This window comes from Pan paniscus, chromosome 3 (genome assembly GCF_029289425.2).
Source record: "Pan paniscus chromosome 3, NHGRI_mPanPan1-v2.0_pri, whole genome shotgun sequence".
Taxonomy (NCBI): Eukaryota; Metazoa; Chordata; class Mammalia; order Primates; family Hominidae; genus Pan; species Pan paniscus.
This window is the reverse complement of record NC_073252.2, coordinates 101,141,832-101,157,147: the sequence shown is the minus strand read 5'-3', so window position 1 is coordinate 101,157,147 and position 15,316 is coordinate 101,141,832. Positions and strand designations below refer to the sequence as shown.

At 37.2% G+C, this 15,316-nt stretch overlaps 1 protein-coding gene across 9 annotated transcripts in view; it reads left to right on the top strand.

Annotated features, from left to right (window-relative positions):
• The window catches only part of SLC9B2 (solute carrier family 9 member B2), a 58,032-nt gene that overhangs the window by 1,699 nt on the left and 41,017 nt on the right, over positions 1-15,316 (top strand). For all 9 annotated transcript variants that reach the window (XR_008625190.2, XM_055111674.2, XM_034958956.3 and 6 more), the window contains exons 2-3: positions 8,014-8,145; positions 9,096-9,276. Coding sequence is in view for 8 of the 9 variants with exons in the window: in XM_055111674.2 (XP_054967649.2) it covers positions 8,056-8,145; positions 9,096-9,276 (271 nt within the window). In the remaining variant the exon portion in view is untranslated. The remainder of the gene's footprint in view (positions 1-8,013; positions 8,146-9,095; positions 9,277-15,316) is intronic.

Sequence of the window (15,316 nt, the reverse complement as noted above, 5' to 3'; positions counted from 1 at the left end):
GCCATTGACCAGACTTCAGTCACATGCCACACTGACCTGCAAGGGAGACTGGAAATGTACTATGGACCCAGGCAGAAGAGTAAACGATTTTGGTAAACACATATCAATCTCTGACCATCCCTTAAAGGGCAGACTGCATCTTAGTCATCTTTGTTACTCTTGTGCCTAGCACACCAGAGAAACTTTTAAGGCTTTGTGAGGCCGAGGTGGGCATATCACCTGAGGTCAGGAGTTCGAGACCAGCCTAGCCAACATGGTGAAACCCCATCTCTACTAAAAATATAAAAATTAGCTGGGCATGGTGGTGCACGCCCGTAATTCCAGCTATTCCGGAGGCTGAGGCAGAAGAATCGCTTGAACCCAGGAGGCACAGGTTGCAGTGAGCCAAGATTGTGCCACTGCACTCCAGCCTAGGTGACAGAGCAAGACTCCATCTCAGAAAAAAAAAAAAAAAAGGAAATGAAACTTGTTAAGGGATGGGGTTGTTATGTGTCTAAAGTTGAAACTTAACCATATTTCATTGTGATTGCTTAGGAATCATTTATCATCCTCTAACTAGATTACAAGATCTGAATATAGGAACTATTTAAGACCGTTCTCTTCTGAATCCTCAGCTCAAGGACTGGGACGTAACAAGAGCTTAATAGCTCTTGTTTGTTGAATGAATGAATGAATGAATCATCAGAGAGGAAAACAAGGGAGACAGTTTGTCAATGTTGGAGTTAGGAAATACTGAGAAGGTGACATTTGAGTTAGATTTTGAATTTCTTCAAGTAGAAAAAGCAGAAATGAAACTCCAGGCAGCAGTAGTAGTGATATTTTATTGTTGTTGTTTTGTTTCATGAGTGGAAATTTGGAAAACAACCAAACGTTTATAAGTCCAACTTTTCTTCATTCGGTATTCAAATATTACAATTTAACTTCAGGGTAGAGGAGGGGAAATACATAATCTTACAATCCAAATAATTTCTGTTGACTAAAAGAATGGCAGTGAAAACCTTGGCACTAATTTTTAACTTTCTAAAATGTTATTTTCTGGACATTTTTGAGAAATTTCAATACAAAGGCAGTGTTCTGATCATTCATTGTCTGTGATGATTTTGCACTGTAACAAGAAGCTAGAAAGATAGAAACTAAAGTTTATAAGACAGAGGTTCCTCATCACTGCTGTTCATCAGGGCTTCTCAGGGATGGTTCTGCAACAAAATCACCTGTTATATTGGTTAGGATGCTTTTGGCTGCAAGTAACAGGATATTCAGCCAAAACTCCCTTCAAAAATACAGATGTACTTTGCTCATACATGAAGATGTTTGAAGGTAGGTGGGTCCAGGGTTTGTTCAGTAGCTCAGTAATATCAGGGCTCTATGTTGCTTTCTGTGTTCAGCTAATCTTGACTTTTCTTCATGGGTGAATGATGGCTGCTAGAATTGTCCCAAGAAACGCATCCACAATCCCAACTTCCCTTGCCTGTTTACCTGGTCATTTAAAGACAAAAAGAGGAGAGGATTTTCCTCCTCTCTCTCTGTCTTTATTAAGAAGGAAAATCTTACATAATATGCCCCAGTAGTCTTGCGTACAAATTCCAATGGCAAGAAATGAATCATGCTCACTCCTTAGCCAATAAGTGGCAAAGAGGAATGGTGTTACAGAGATTGATTTACACCAATAATGACTTATCCCTAGGGCGGGAGAAGGGTCCCACTGGCATACCTGAACACTTGGCATTTAGACAGGCCACAAGTCATGTCTGTCCCACTTGGGGTAGATTCGGTCTCTGTAGATTCTGATTTTAGTGGGCCTAGAAATAATATTTTAAACTTTTAGTAAATATATTTCACTTTGGTGAGGAGAGAGAATAGAAAGGATGAAAGCAAGTATTGGGTCCCTTATGTAGGGGTAATTTCCTTTTATTCTTATCTCATTATGTAGTGTTTTCCTTCATGAGTCAATGAAATTACTAAATCAATTAACCAAATAAAATAGCGGTTGTTTTCCTTTGGTAACTTGGCCACATGTATTTGACACACCTAAGTCTTTCAGATAAGGTAGTTCTCATTCAGGGAAACACTGTTAGTCATTTTAGTAATTAATTGTCTAAGAAAGTGTTAAGCCCTACTCTGAGCCTGATCTGAATTCCTCATTGCTGGGTAGGGCTCCTTTTGGGAAATGACCATTAGATCAGTGTTGATAAGCAAATACAGAAACTGGAATGTTTCTGTATGTTCTATGTAGAAATACTATATGAGACTGAGAACCTATACATTCAACACATGAATCGATGAACACAAAGGCAGGAGATTGTTGTTATTATTATCATTATAGAGTATTGAACAATCATAGTGATGCTCTTTCAAAGGCGTGAATACAACCCAGAGTACTCTAGCAATGTCTTAGTCCATTTTTGTTACTATAACAAAATACCACAAACTAATTAATTTATAAATAATCAAATTTATTTCTCACAGTTCTGGAGGCTGGGAAGTCCTAGGTCAAGGTGCTAATTAGTTTTGATGTCTGTTACACACTTGATCTCTGCTTGCAAGATGGTGCCTTCTTGCCATGTCTTCTTCACATGGAGGAAGAGACTAATGCTGTGTTCTCAGATGGTGGAAGGGAAAGAGCCAAAGGGACTAGGCTGCTCCCTTTGACCTCTTTTATAAGAGCACTAGTCCCATTCATGAGGGTTGAGTGCTGGTGACTTAATCACTTCCCCAAAGTACCTCCCTCTTAATACCATCACCTTGGCAGTTACATTCCAAAATCTGAATTTTGGAGGGACACAAACATTCAAGCCATAGCAAGCAATATATGTAAATTCTCCATAAGATTACTCCTTTAAATGTCAGCCTATCCAAATCACAGGCAGCAAATAGCAAGAATAAAAAGTCTTTATCCATATCTTTTAGCAGTAACTGAAATGATAGCAGTAAGTCTATTTTACTTGACCGAGAGCCTACGGACATTTGCAAGTTGATAGTTCCTTTATTTCTTCTGGAATATTACAGAAAGTACTTGTAAACATTTAGATTAGTAAGATAATATGAAAAAGAGAACATTTAACAAATATCTCTCTATGTGAAAACATATTTACAGAAATGGTTTCCAAAGTATGCTCCACTTGCCAGAAAGAACAGGGGTGAGTAGACAGGGCTCCTGCAGCACCACCTTAGTCGTTCCATTTGTAGGAGTTAAGGATTAGGTTTCATTTGATGAAAGATATTTGACATAAAGATATGAAGACCAGGGCCGGGTGCGGTGGCTCACGCCTGTAATCCCAGCACTTTGGGAGGCCAAGGCGGGCAGATCATGAGGTCAGGAGTTTGAGACCAGCCTGGCCAACATGGTGAAACCCCGTCTCTACTAAAAATAGAAAAATTAGCTGGGCATGGTGGCCGGCACCTTTAATCCCAGCTACTCGGGAGGCTGAGGCAGGAGAATAGCTTGAAACCGGAAGGCGGAGGTTGCAGTGAGCTGAGATCTCGCCACTGCACTCCAGCCTGGGCAAAAGAGCGAAACTCCACCTCAAAAAAAAAAAACAAAAAAAAAAAACATGAAAACCAGACTTGAAAATTTTGAAAACCACTGCTATTGGTGATTCTGGGCAGTTACTCATCTTCTTTGAAAAATCACAACTACAAAAAATGATTTTAAATTGTGGCAGGTGTTATTAAGTTACCTCAAATCAAATCACCAGACTGTATCTATGAGAAATATTACCAAGAAATGTGGTACCATTTTCTTTTCTCTAAAGCTTTAGGAATTGAGTAGATTATTTTTAAATGTATTTAAAATTAGGGCCAGGCAGGGTGGCTCACATCTCTAATCCCAGCACTTTAGGAGGCCAAGGCCAGTGGATCACTTGAGGTCAGGAGTTTGAGACCATTCTGGCCAACATAGTGAAACCCATCCCTATTAAAAATACAAAAATTAGCTGGGTGTGGTGGCTCACACCTGTAATCCCAGCACTTTGGGAGGCTGAGGCAGGTGGATCATGAGGTCAAGAGATCGAGACCATCCTGGCCAACATGGTGAAACCCCATCTCTACTAAAAATACAAAAATTAGCCAGGGATGGTGGCACGTGCCTGTAGTCCCTCGGGAGGCTGAGGCAGGAGAATCACTTGAACCCGGGAGGTGGAGGTTGCAGTGAGCCGAGATCGTGCCATTGCACTTCAGCCTGGTGACAGAGTGAGACTCCATCTAAAAAAAAAAAAAAAAAAAATACAAAAATTAGCCAGGCATGGTGGTGCATGCCTCTAGTCCTAGCTACTCGGGAGGCCAAGGTAGGAGAATCACTTGAACCGAGGAGGCAGAGGTTGCAGTGAGCCAAGATCATGCCACTGCACTCCAGCCTGGGTGACAGAGCGAGAATCCATCTCAAAACAACAACAACAACAACAACAACAAATATATATATATATCAAATTACATAAGAAAATCCTATTAAATCTTAATAATGTAGAAAATAAGAAAGAAAGTCCAGCCACTCCTCTTCCATTTCCCTTCCCAAAGGCAACTGCTGTTAAAGGATTTTTTTTTCTGTCTCCTTCTTAACAGGTACATATATCAAACTGCTTATATTCTTGATCTGTTAAGGACAATTATTTCAAGTGGGGAGAAAAGGTTAAGAAAACTTTTTTCTTTTTTTTTTTTTATACAGTCTTGCTCTGTCGCCCCCACTATAAATGACTCTTAGATTGCTGTCTTTTTCATCTCTTTCACTGTCATCAGTCACTAATGCTGCTCTCAATTTGCCTCTATCACAGCAATCTCTTCCTGAATTTTAATATTTAACACCTAATCTTCTGAGGGTTTGAAAAACAAAGGAACAAAGTCATTAGAATTGTTTTTGAAATAAGGGCCGGGCATGGTGGCTCATGCCTGTAATCCCAGCATTTTGGGAGGCCTAGGCGGGTGGATCACTGAGGTCAGGAGTTGGAGACCAGCCTCGCTGACATGGCGAAAACCCATCTCTACTAAAAATACAAAAAATTAGCCAGGCGAGGTGGCAGGCGCCTGTAATCCCAGCTACTCAGAAGGCTGAGGCAGGAGAGTCTCTTGAACCCAGGCGGCGGAGGTTGCAGTGAGCTGGGATCATGCCACTGCACTATAGCCTGGGCAACAGAGGGAGACTTCATCTCAAAAATCAAACAAACAAACAAAACAAAATAAGGGTTAATGGGCTCTGCATGAGTCCTTAAGAGCCTCTCTATGAGTAAGGAGAATAAACTTTCTAATAAGCATTTCATGACATTTTTTATGGCCCTTCAAAGGTCATTTTTGTAATTTCAAGACCCAATGACTACAAATAATAAATACCATGAACATGGTCACTTTAAGTAAAGCTAACATTTTTGAAATTTTCCTAAATTTAAGTAGGTTCCTGAAGTGAGACATGCATTTTAAATGGTCTTTTAGAAACGGAAACACAGCAGAGAGCAAACAAATACAGCTGACTAGTTGTAAGATCTCTTACCGGGCTTATTAAAAGACTTGTATTTCATTTTACCCTTTATTTCTGCAGTACCTTTCTGATCATGTATAAGTACTTTGGCATTTATGGTTGAGAGTATTGGAGAATAGGGAACTTTTCTGGAATGTAAAATTATATAAATTCCCACAGATGGCATAACATGCCAAGTTGTGATTGTTTATATTTATAAGGACCCCATAATAACATTGATAAAATTTGTTCGCAAAGGCTTCATTTTAACCAATAGTTTTTGTCTACTAAAAATAATAATTTCTAATTCATGACTATTTAAAAATAGTTTTTGTAAGTGGCAGAATGGGCTGATTTTGAGAATTTGATGAAAGAGGTAATTCTAGTGGTACTGCCAAAGAATTTCTATGTAATTCTCCTAATGAGAAGGGTGAAGAAATGAATGTTACATCCACCTGATCAAGAAGTGGGCCTCAAAAACAGATGAAAAATCATGACCAAATAAAATCAGTGGGATTAAGTAGTAAATTCTTCAAGGTTGAGGTGACTTTTTCTTGCTTAATAGGGAAAGCAAAATGATTCTTAAAGATTCTTCTTATGATAATCAGGAAGAAGGAATATGCATGGTTAGCAATAACGAAGACTATTGAATGCCAGCTGTGCATGGTTAGAACTATTCTTGTCTCCATTTCATAAATAAGAAATTAATCACAAAGAGGTTAAGCAATTTGGTATAGATGGACTTCAAACTCAGGCTTATCCAAATCCGAACCCAGCCCATCTTGTCAGTTACCATATTTGGGGTCATTCACTTCAGAAGGTAAAGGCCAAGTGCCGTGGTTTGAGATATGATATCCTAACTCTTTAACCTGATCTCGCATTACTCTCAGCCTCTTGCCACAAGCTCCAGCAGTTTCCCCTCACACACCACTGGCTTTCATGTCTCCATGCCTTTAAGACAAGTGTTCTCTGAGTCTAACATTTTCTCATCAAGTGACTTTTTTATTATCAGTCTAAATTTTGAAATAAGTTTTTTAATTTAAAAAATTATATATACAAACATACATACACATACATATATATCATTATATAAACATATTTATTACAAATTATATATAATAAAAAACAAACTAAAGGTTTTTTTGAGATGGGACTCTGGTTACCATGTGTTTTGTAAGTAGGAAAAATGGGGGTGGTGGTGGTAAAAAGATTATGATGTTCTTTGAAGTTTTAAATGCAAATTTCTTGGCACTTCATTGAACAGAGAAAATGATTCCTTGAGGGAGGGGTCCTGTCTAATTCATCCTTGTCTTTATGTCTAGCATAGTGCCTGGAACACATTAGGCACTTTGATGTGTGTTGAATTAGATTTTCCCTTCTCTTACATAATTTTCTCTTTGATTCTACCACAAGTTTGTAGTGTGTACCTCTATCAAGATACTCATTGTACTTGTTGCATTAGGAGTAAGTTTCCTTACTAGTTAAAAAAGAAGAAAAAACTTGATTAATAGTGGTTTAAACAATTACCCCAATGCTTGGCAGTCCAAGGCTGATGGAGCAACTGGAAGATGTCGTCAAGGAACCAGCTTCTCCTATCTTACTTATCTACTATCCTAAGTAGAGGGCTTTTATTCTCATGCTTGAAAGATGTCTGTTGCGCTTCCAGGCACTGTATCTACATTCTAGGAAGGAGAAAGGGAAATGTTAGAGGACAAAAAGTACAAAGTGTTATCTTCTAAAGGCCTCCCCCAAAACTCCCACCTAAATCTCATATGTAGAACCGTGACACATGGCCACCTCTACCTGCAAAAGTGGCTAGGAACTGGAGTGCTGTATTTGCCTTGTAGCCTGTATAGCATGGAAAGCCAAGGGAGAATGTGTTGAAGTGAGTGTTTATTGAGCCAATCCGTAGTCTTACAGGTTTTCTTAGTTATTTGGTATAAATTTATTTTTCCTGGTATATGATAAGTCAATGGAAAACAAACAATATGTTTTGGTAATCTTTGAATTGCCCACAATGACTAAAAAGTGACTACCATAGCACTCATCATAGTGTCTGAGACATTGTGGCTACTCAGTCAATTGTGGTGTATTTTTAAACTTTAATTTAGAAATAAGAACCAGGCAGGAGTTAGTGACTCTAGATTCTCCGAAAAGGATGGAATCCAGAGATTTCCCTTTAGTGACTCATTCCTCATATCAACATTGGAAAGTTACCTGGAGACTTCCTGCTTCATCCAGTTGGCCCATGAGAGAGGACAGTTTAACACTGATATTGCTTGGATTGTTTTTAAGTTTAACTCAAAAAATAATATGGGAAAGAAATCATAAAAATGTGATTGGTCAACAAAGGCTTTTTCAAGAAAAATAAAAAGGTAGATAAGAATGATGATAATATACTAGAATCAAGCAAAAAAAAAAAAAAACCAGCCATTGAAAATTAAGAATAGTCTAATTTCAAATAGTTTAGCCATTTGGAATTTTTAGGGAAAAAAATAAGTACAATCCAAAGTCTTTGAAATCACAAGACTTTCAAATTACTGCTCTATATCTATACTCTTTCAAAACAGATCTCGTTCCTCTTCCCTGTGTCATCTTCTTAATTATAAATAATGGAGGATGAAGATAAAAGAATTACATATGAAGATTCAGAACCATCCACAGGAATGAATTACACGCCCTCCATGCATCAAGAAACACAGGTAAATCTAAGCTGTGATAGAATTGTGTTTTCTTCGTATTCTACCACTCATTTACCAATTCTCCTATCCCCAAACTTACACAATCCAAGGCAGGTGTGACTACCAGTTTTCCCAGCTAACATCATTGCCAGCTGACCCTACCTGTAACTAGAAAAATGGAGAGCCTATGAAACACTTTGTGTCTCTGACCTAATCTCTAGAATGGTTTTGGTTTCTTCCTTTTTATTGTTTAAATTCAAGTAGATTAATGAATGTGAAGTGGTTTTCATTACAGATAGTTATCTTTTTCTAAACCACTTTGGTATATGTGCCAATTATTGCCCTGAATTTTATCTTAAATATGCTTGTTTTAAAACCCAGTATTATAAAACATAATAAAATGTTATGTGACCCAAGCATTTATAATACAGGTTGAATATCCCTTATCTGAAATGCTTGGGACCATAAGTGTCTTGGATTTTTTTTTTAAATATTTGCATGCACCTAATGAGATATCTTGCAGATGGAACCCAAGTCTAAACAGGAAATTTATTTATGTTTCATATTTATACAGGTAATCCGAAGGTAATTTTATACAATATTTTAAATAATTTGTACATGAAACAAAGTTGCATTTGATTGTTACCTGTCATGTGACTTTAGGTGTGGAATTTTTCACTTGTGTGTCATGTCAGTGCTCAAAACGTTTCAGATTTTGGAGCATTTCAGATTTTAGATTTCCAGATTAGTGATACTCAACCTGTACTAAAAATAGTGACTGTGCTAAATACTCCTAGCATCATTCTTGTTTCAAGCTGATTAGCTAGTAATAAAGCTGTGTGTTTTTTCTACAAAGTGTTATCCTTGATGCTAGTCATAGAAATTTGATTTGTAAAGTGATGATGCAGTACCTATAAATATGTGTAAAATATATACAGTTTTAAGGATTTTTAAAATTACTTTAAACACAGGAGGAGACAGTTATGAAGCTCAAAGGTATAGATGCAAATGAACCAACAGAAGGAAGTATTCTTTTGAAAAGCAGTGAAAAAAAGCTACAAGAAACACCAACTGAAGCAAATCACGTACAAAGACTGAGACAAATGCTGGCTTGCCCTCCACATGGTTTACTGGACAGGGTCATAACAAATGGTAAGGATGAATTCAGAAAGAGACGGCAAAAGATGAAGTTGTTATAATGGCAGATTACTAAATAATATGGTTGAAAGGACAAAAAGAAGTTCACTTCTCCCACATGTAAAAACTAGTTGGTGAACAATTCACACACATGGGTGGCTCTGCTCCACACGTTCAAGGGAAGGACCTAGACTAACAGGGCTCCACTGTCTTCACCTTGGCTTTCAGGATCACTCTGGTCACCACCATTGTGGGAAGGGGGAAGGAACACAGATCAAGGACCTTTTCCTTTACTATATCTGAGTAATTTCACAGGATTACTTTAGGACTGTCTAAAACACTACATAAACGTTTGTTGTTATTACTGTTAAGTAATGCAAGTAATATTTTAGCAAACACAGCCCCATTTATACTTCCAGATGAATCCTATTACTTTATAAGTAAGAATATTGGTTTGCAATTCAGCTTATTTTAGTAGAGTTGCTGTTACATAAGACATTTGGGGGATTTTTCTTTGGGAGTTTATCTCAGCACTATTTTGAAAATTTTTAGGCTTGTATATATTTGTCTTTCAGGAATGGATTTGGTCTTTGAAGGAAGCCAAAGGTTATTCTGCTATCAATTTGATAAATATATGGAAGTTCAGATTCATTTATGCCCTATTTTTCTTCAGAAATGAATTGTGTGCATATGTGTGTCTGTGCTGTGTATGCTGGGGGAATATGTGATAAAGTAGAAAAAAGAAGAGATTTGAAAATTATCTATAAAGGCAAATTAGGTTTTTTTAAGAAGACAGTATTCTTTTATTGAGAGTTAAAATTTATTTTATTTTTTACATTGATAGATAAAATTGTATGTATTTACCATGTGCAACATGATGTTTTGAAGTATGTATACATACTGGAATGACTAATTTTAGCTAATTAACATATGTATTACCTCACATAGCTGTCATTTTTTGTGGTGAGAACACAATACATTCACTCTTAGCATTTTTCAAGAATACAATATATTTATTAACTATAGTCTTCATGTTGTTCAATAGACCTCTTAAACTTATTCCTCCTGTCTAACTGAAATTTTGTATCCTGTGACCAACAACCCAATATATATCACCCAATATACTTGAGTTATATGTGTGTGTGTGTGTGTGTGTGTGTGTGTGTGTGTACATTTTTTTTTTCATGGATCTTCATATTTAAAGTCTAGAGAAAATTACATGTCAAGGCATTGGTCATGGTCTTCCTGCCACTTTCACCTCCCCCACCCAACCTTTTTTTTCCTGGAGACAGGATCTTGTTATGTTGCCCAGGCTTGTCTTGAACTCCTGGGCTCAAGGGATCCTCCCACCTCAGCTTCCCAAGTAGCTTGTTACCGATGTATACCACTGCATCTGGCAGAACTAGTTTTAACCAGCCAACTTTTAAATGCCTGGAATCTATCCACAATTTTTCACTTTTATAAATCATATTTTCAAAAGATAAAGATAATTTTAACATCAAAATATAAAAAGAATTGTTCAAAAACATAAACATCCATTCATCAGCATTATTTATTTATTTTTATTTTTGACACATATTTGTACATATTTGTGGGGTACAATATGATGTTTCAATACATGTATATATTGTATAATGATCAAATCTAGTTAATTAGCATATCTAACACATGAAGCATTTATCGTTTCTTTGTGGTGAGAACATAGAAAATCTTCTGTTTTGAGGTATACAATACCTTATTCCTGACTATAGTCACGTTGCTGTGGTACAGAACAAACTACTCTTCCTATCTAATTATCACTTTGTACCTGTTGACCACTCTCTCCCCATAACCCCAAGCTCCTCCCCTCCCCAGTCCCTGGTAATCACCATTCTATTTACTATTTCCATATGAACAACTGTTTTAGATTCTACATATGAGTGAGAACATGCAGTATTTGTCTTTCTGTGCCTGGCTTACTTCACTTAGCATAATGTCCTCCAGGTTCATCCATGTTGTTGCAAATGACAGGATTTCATTCTTTTTTATGGCTGAAAAGCATATCATTGTGTATATACACATATTTTCTTCATCCAGTCATTCATTGTTGGACACTTAGGGTTGATTCCATATCTTGGCTATTGTGAATAGTACTGCAATAAACATGGGAGTGCAGAAATCTCTTCAACATACCAATTTCATTTCCTTTGGATACATACCCAGTAATGGGATTGCAGGATCATATGGTAGCACTATTTTTACTTTTTTGAGGACTCTCCATACCATTTTCCATAATAGTGGTATTAATTTACATTCCCACCAATAGTGCACAGAGTTACCTTTTCTCTACATCCTTGCCAACCCCTTGTTATCTTTTGTCTTTTTGATAATAGCCATCCTGACAGGCATGGGGTGAAATGTTGAACATTTTTTCCTATACCTGTTGGCCATTTGTATGTCTTCTTTTGAAAAATTCAGGTCCTTTGCCCATTTTAAATTGGATTATTTGTTTTCCTGCTATTGAGTTTTTTGAGTTCCTTTTATATTCTGGACATTAACTCCTTGCCAGGTACATAGTTTGCAACTGCTCTCTCCCATTCTGTAGGTTGTCTCTTCACTCCGTGGATTGTTTACTGTGCAAAAGCTTTTTAGTTTGGTGTAATCTGGTTTGTCTGTTTTTGCTTTTGTTGCCTATATTTTTGGAGTCATATCCAAAAAGTTATTGCTCAGACCAGTGTCATGGAGCTTTTTATTTATGTTTTTTTTTCTAATAGTTTCATAGTTTTATGTCTTACTAAATTTGCCTTTTAAAGAAAATTTAAAGACAATTTCAAAAATTGTGTTCAGGAATAATAGCATCATTGAAGTAAATACATGGATGCCCACATATGTTTACTGAAAAATGAGACTCAATTCCATAGTTATACTTTGTGGGCTCTGAAAGACATGTTTACCATTATCATCTGGGACAATGAAAGACAAGCATAATATACTATACTTTAGGCTCTAGATGTGTTTTTAATGAAACCAAGTCAGTTTACTTAACTAAGCATGGAAGAAAATCTCAAACTTAGAACATGTACAGAAAACCAGAATCCAAAAATATACACTAGCTGATAAGATCACAGATAATTGAATACCTTTTCTGTTCTTTTCATTATTTTTTTAAACTTTTATTATTCAAAATATGGCCTACTTATAGTTAAAATGTTTACAATGAAACAGATATGGACTGACATAAGGAAAGAGTAAAAATGAATAATGTAATTTTGGGACACATTTTTAAAAAATGTATAATCGTTCATAAAGCAGCCTGAAAAATGAGGTTCATGGTAGATAAACATCTCATCGCTTATTTTTCTGTTCTTCTGTTCCAGAGGTTTACAAGACGACTTTTGTCCTATATTTTTTCCTGTGCCTATGCAGTATATATCAGTATTCTTCTTAAAAAGTAGGCTGGGCACAGTGGCTCACACCTGTAATCCCAGCACTTTGGGAGGCCAAGGCAGGTGGATCACGAGGTCAGGAGTTCAAGACCAGCCTGGCCAACATAGTGAAACCTCATCTCCACTAAAAATACAAAAAATTAGCTATGCATGGTGGTGGGTGCCTGTAATTGCAGCTACTTAGGAGGCTGAGACAGGAGAATCACTTGAACCTGGGAGGCGGAGGTTGAGATCGTGCCATTGCACTGCAGCCTGGGTGACAAGAGTGAAACTGTCTCAAAAAATAAAAATAAAAAAAGTAAATCTTACATGTGAAAATTTGTGGTTTTCCATAATCGTAAATGAGAAGTAAATTGTTAACTGATTTAAACATGATTTAGAGAAACCTTATAGACATACCATTTGCTATGTATTTACAACCGTGTTTCAAGTAAAGCACAGGGAGAGATTTTTTTAATAGTCTTGAAGTAGAAAAATCTCCTTTTTTTTTTTTTTTGAGATGGAGTCTCACTCTGTTGCCCAGGCTGGAGTGCAACGGCTCGATCTCGGCTCACTGCAAGCTCCACCTCCTGGGTTCAAGCAATTCTCCTTCCTCAGCCTCCTGAATAGCTGGGATTACAGGCACATGCCACCATGCCTGGCTAATTTTTGTATTTAGTAGAGACGGGGTTTCACCATGTTGGTCAGGCTGGTCTCGAACTCCTGACCTCATGATCTGCCTGCCTCGGCGTCTCCCAAAGCGCTGGGATTACAGGTGTGAGCCACTGCACCCAGCCGAAAAGAGAAAACACTTAATTCTACCTTGCTGAATTTAATATTAGCTTGGGTTTATGCTATGATAAAGTATAATTTGGTATAATAGCTGGCAAATCCTGCTTTCCCATTCTACCTCTGATATCGCATAGAAATTTCAACCCTTGTAGCTAATTGGAAAATACTGGAAGTCCCTTAGGTATTCCACTGCAGTAGTATCATAAGCCTAGAAAATCTGGAACAATTCTGTGAGGGTTTAGAAAAAGGGACATTGAATTCAGTCTCTAGCAGTATGGTAGATGAGACTCAATGAACAATCTTGTCACAAACCAAGGACATCATCTGAAAAAATATTTTAAGTCTTTTGAAATGATCTGTCAAGAAAACAGGGAATCATCAGACACCAAAACCAAAGTGTAAGTAGCAGAGGTCAGTAAGCACTCAAGGTGGCCCCACCCTGGAGGTTTCTACCAAACCTCAGGGAACTTTTTTTTTAATTATTATTATACTTTAAGTTTTAGGGTACATGTGCACGACGTCCAGGTTTGTTACATACGTATACATGTGCCATGTTGGTGTGCAGCACCCATTAACTCGTCATTTAACATTAGGTATATCTCCTAATGCTATCCCTCCCTCCTACCCCCACCCCACAACAGGCCCCGGTGTGTGATGTTCCCCTTCCTGTGTCCATGTGTTCTCATTGTTCAATTCCCACCTATGAGTGAGAATATGCGGTGTTTGGTTTTTTGTCCTTGCAATAGTTTGCTGAGAATGATGGTTTCCAGCTTCATCCATGTCCCTACAAAGGACATGAACTCATCATTTTTTATGACTGCATAGTATTCCATGGTGTATATGTGCCACATTTTCTTAATCCAGTCTATCATTGTTGGACATTTGGCTTGGTTCCACGTCTTTGCTATTGTGAATAGTGCCTCAATAAACGTACGTGTGCATGTGTCTTTACAGCAGCATGTTTTATAATCCTTTGGGTATATACCAGTAATGGAATGGCTGGGTCAAATGGTATTTCTAGTTCTAGATCCACCTCAGGGAATTTGAGATTGATTTTGAGAGCGCTGTGAGCACAGGAGGCTAAGCTAGAGCCTGCCCAGGTTGGGAGAAGTCTAACAGGAAAAAGCATTCTCCTTCACCCATATAAAGTTGAAACCCAGTGTGATGCCAAATTTGAGGTAAATCTGTTCTGCAGATGGGGCCCCTGACTAAACCTGTCTCAACTGTAGTTGCTGGCTGGGGCAGGTGTGGAGTCTCCAATAAAAATGTTTAACTTCATCCTGATTTGTCTCCAATTTCACAGAAAAAATTCAATTTGAAAATGTATCTATTTTCAAAAAACATTTTCAGATGGTCTTGGATGGGAAGCTTTTAAGTACATGGTAGAAGTAAATTCATTCCCATCTGGGAAAACTCATTCAACATAAGGCTTCAACAAAGTTGGACAAAGTTCCAAGGGAGAGCTCACTGTTGCAAAAGACAAACTAAAAAGTTTAGTTTTAGACAAAGTTCCAAGGGAGAGCTCGCTATTGCAAAAAACAAACTAGACAAAGTTCCAAGGGAGAGCTCACTATTGCAAAAAAACTAAAAAAAAAAAAAAAAACACACAACATGCAAAAGGAAACAAAAAAACAGATTTCAAAAATGTACATTATCAGAAAACAGAATATAAGACATTTATATATATAAAGAAGTTAAGAATTAGAAAACATGAGTACAAAACAAGTAACTTTTAAAAATGAATAGATTTGAAGAAGAACCAACTTGAACTTCTAGAAATGAAAGATATAGGATAGTAATTGAAATTAAAAACTCACTGGACAAATTAGGCAGCAGATTAAGTGAAAAAAATGGTGAAC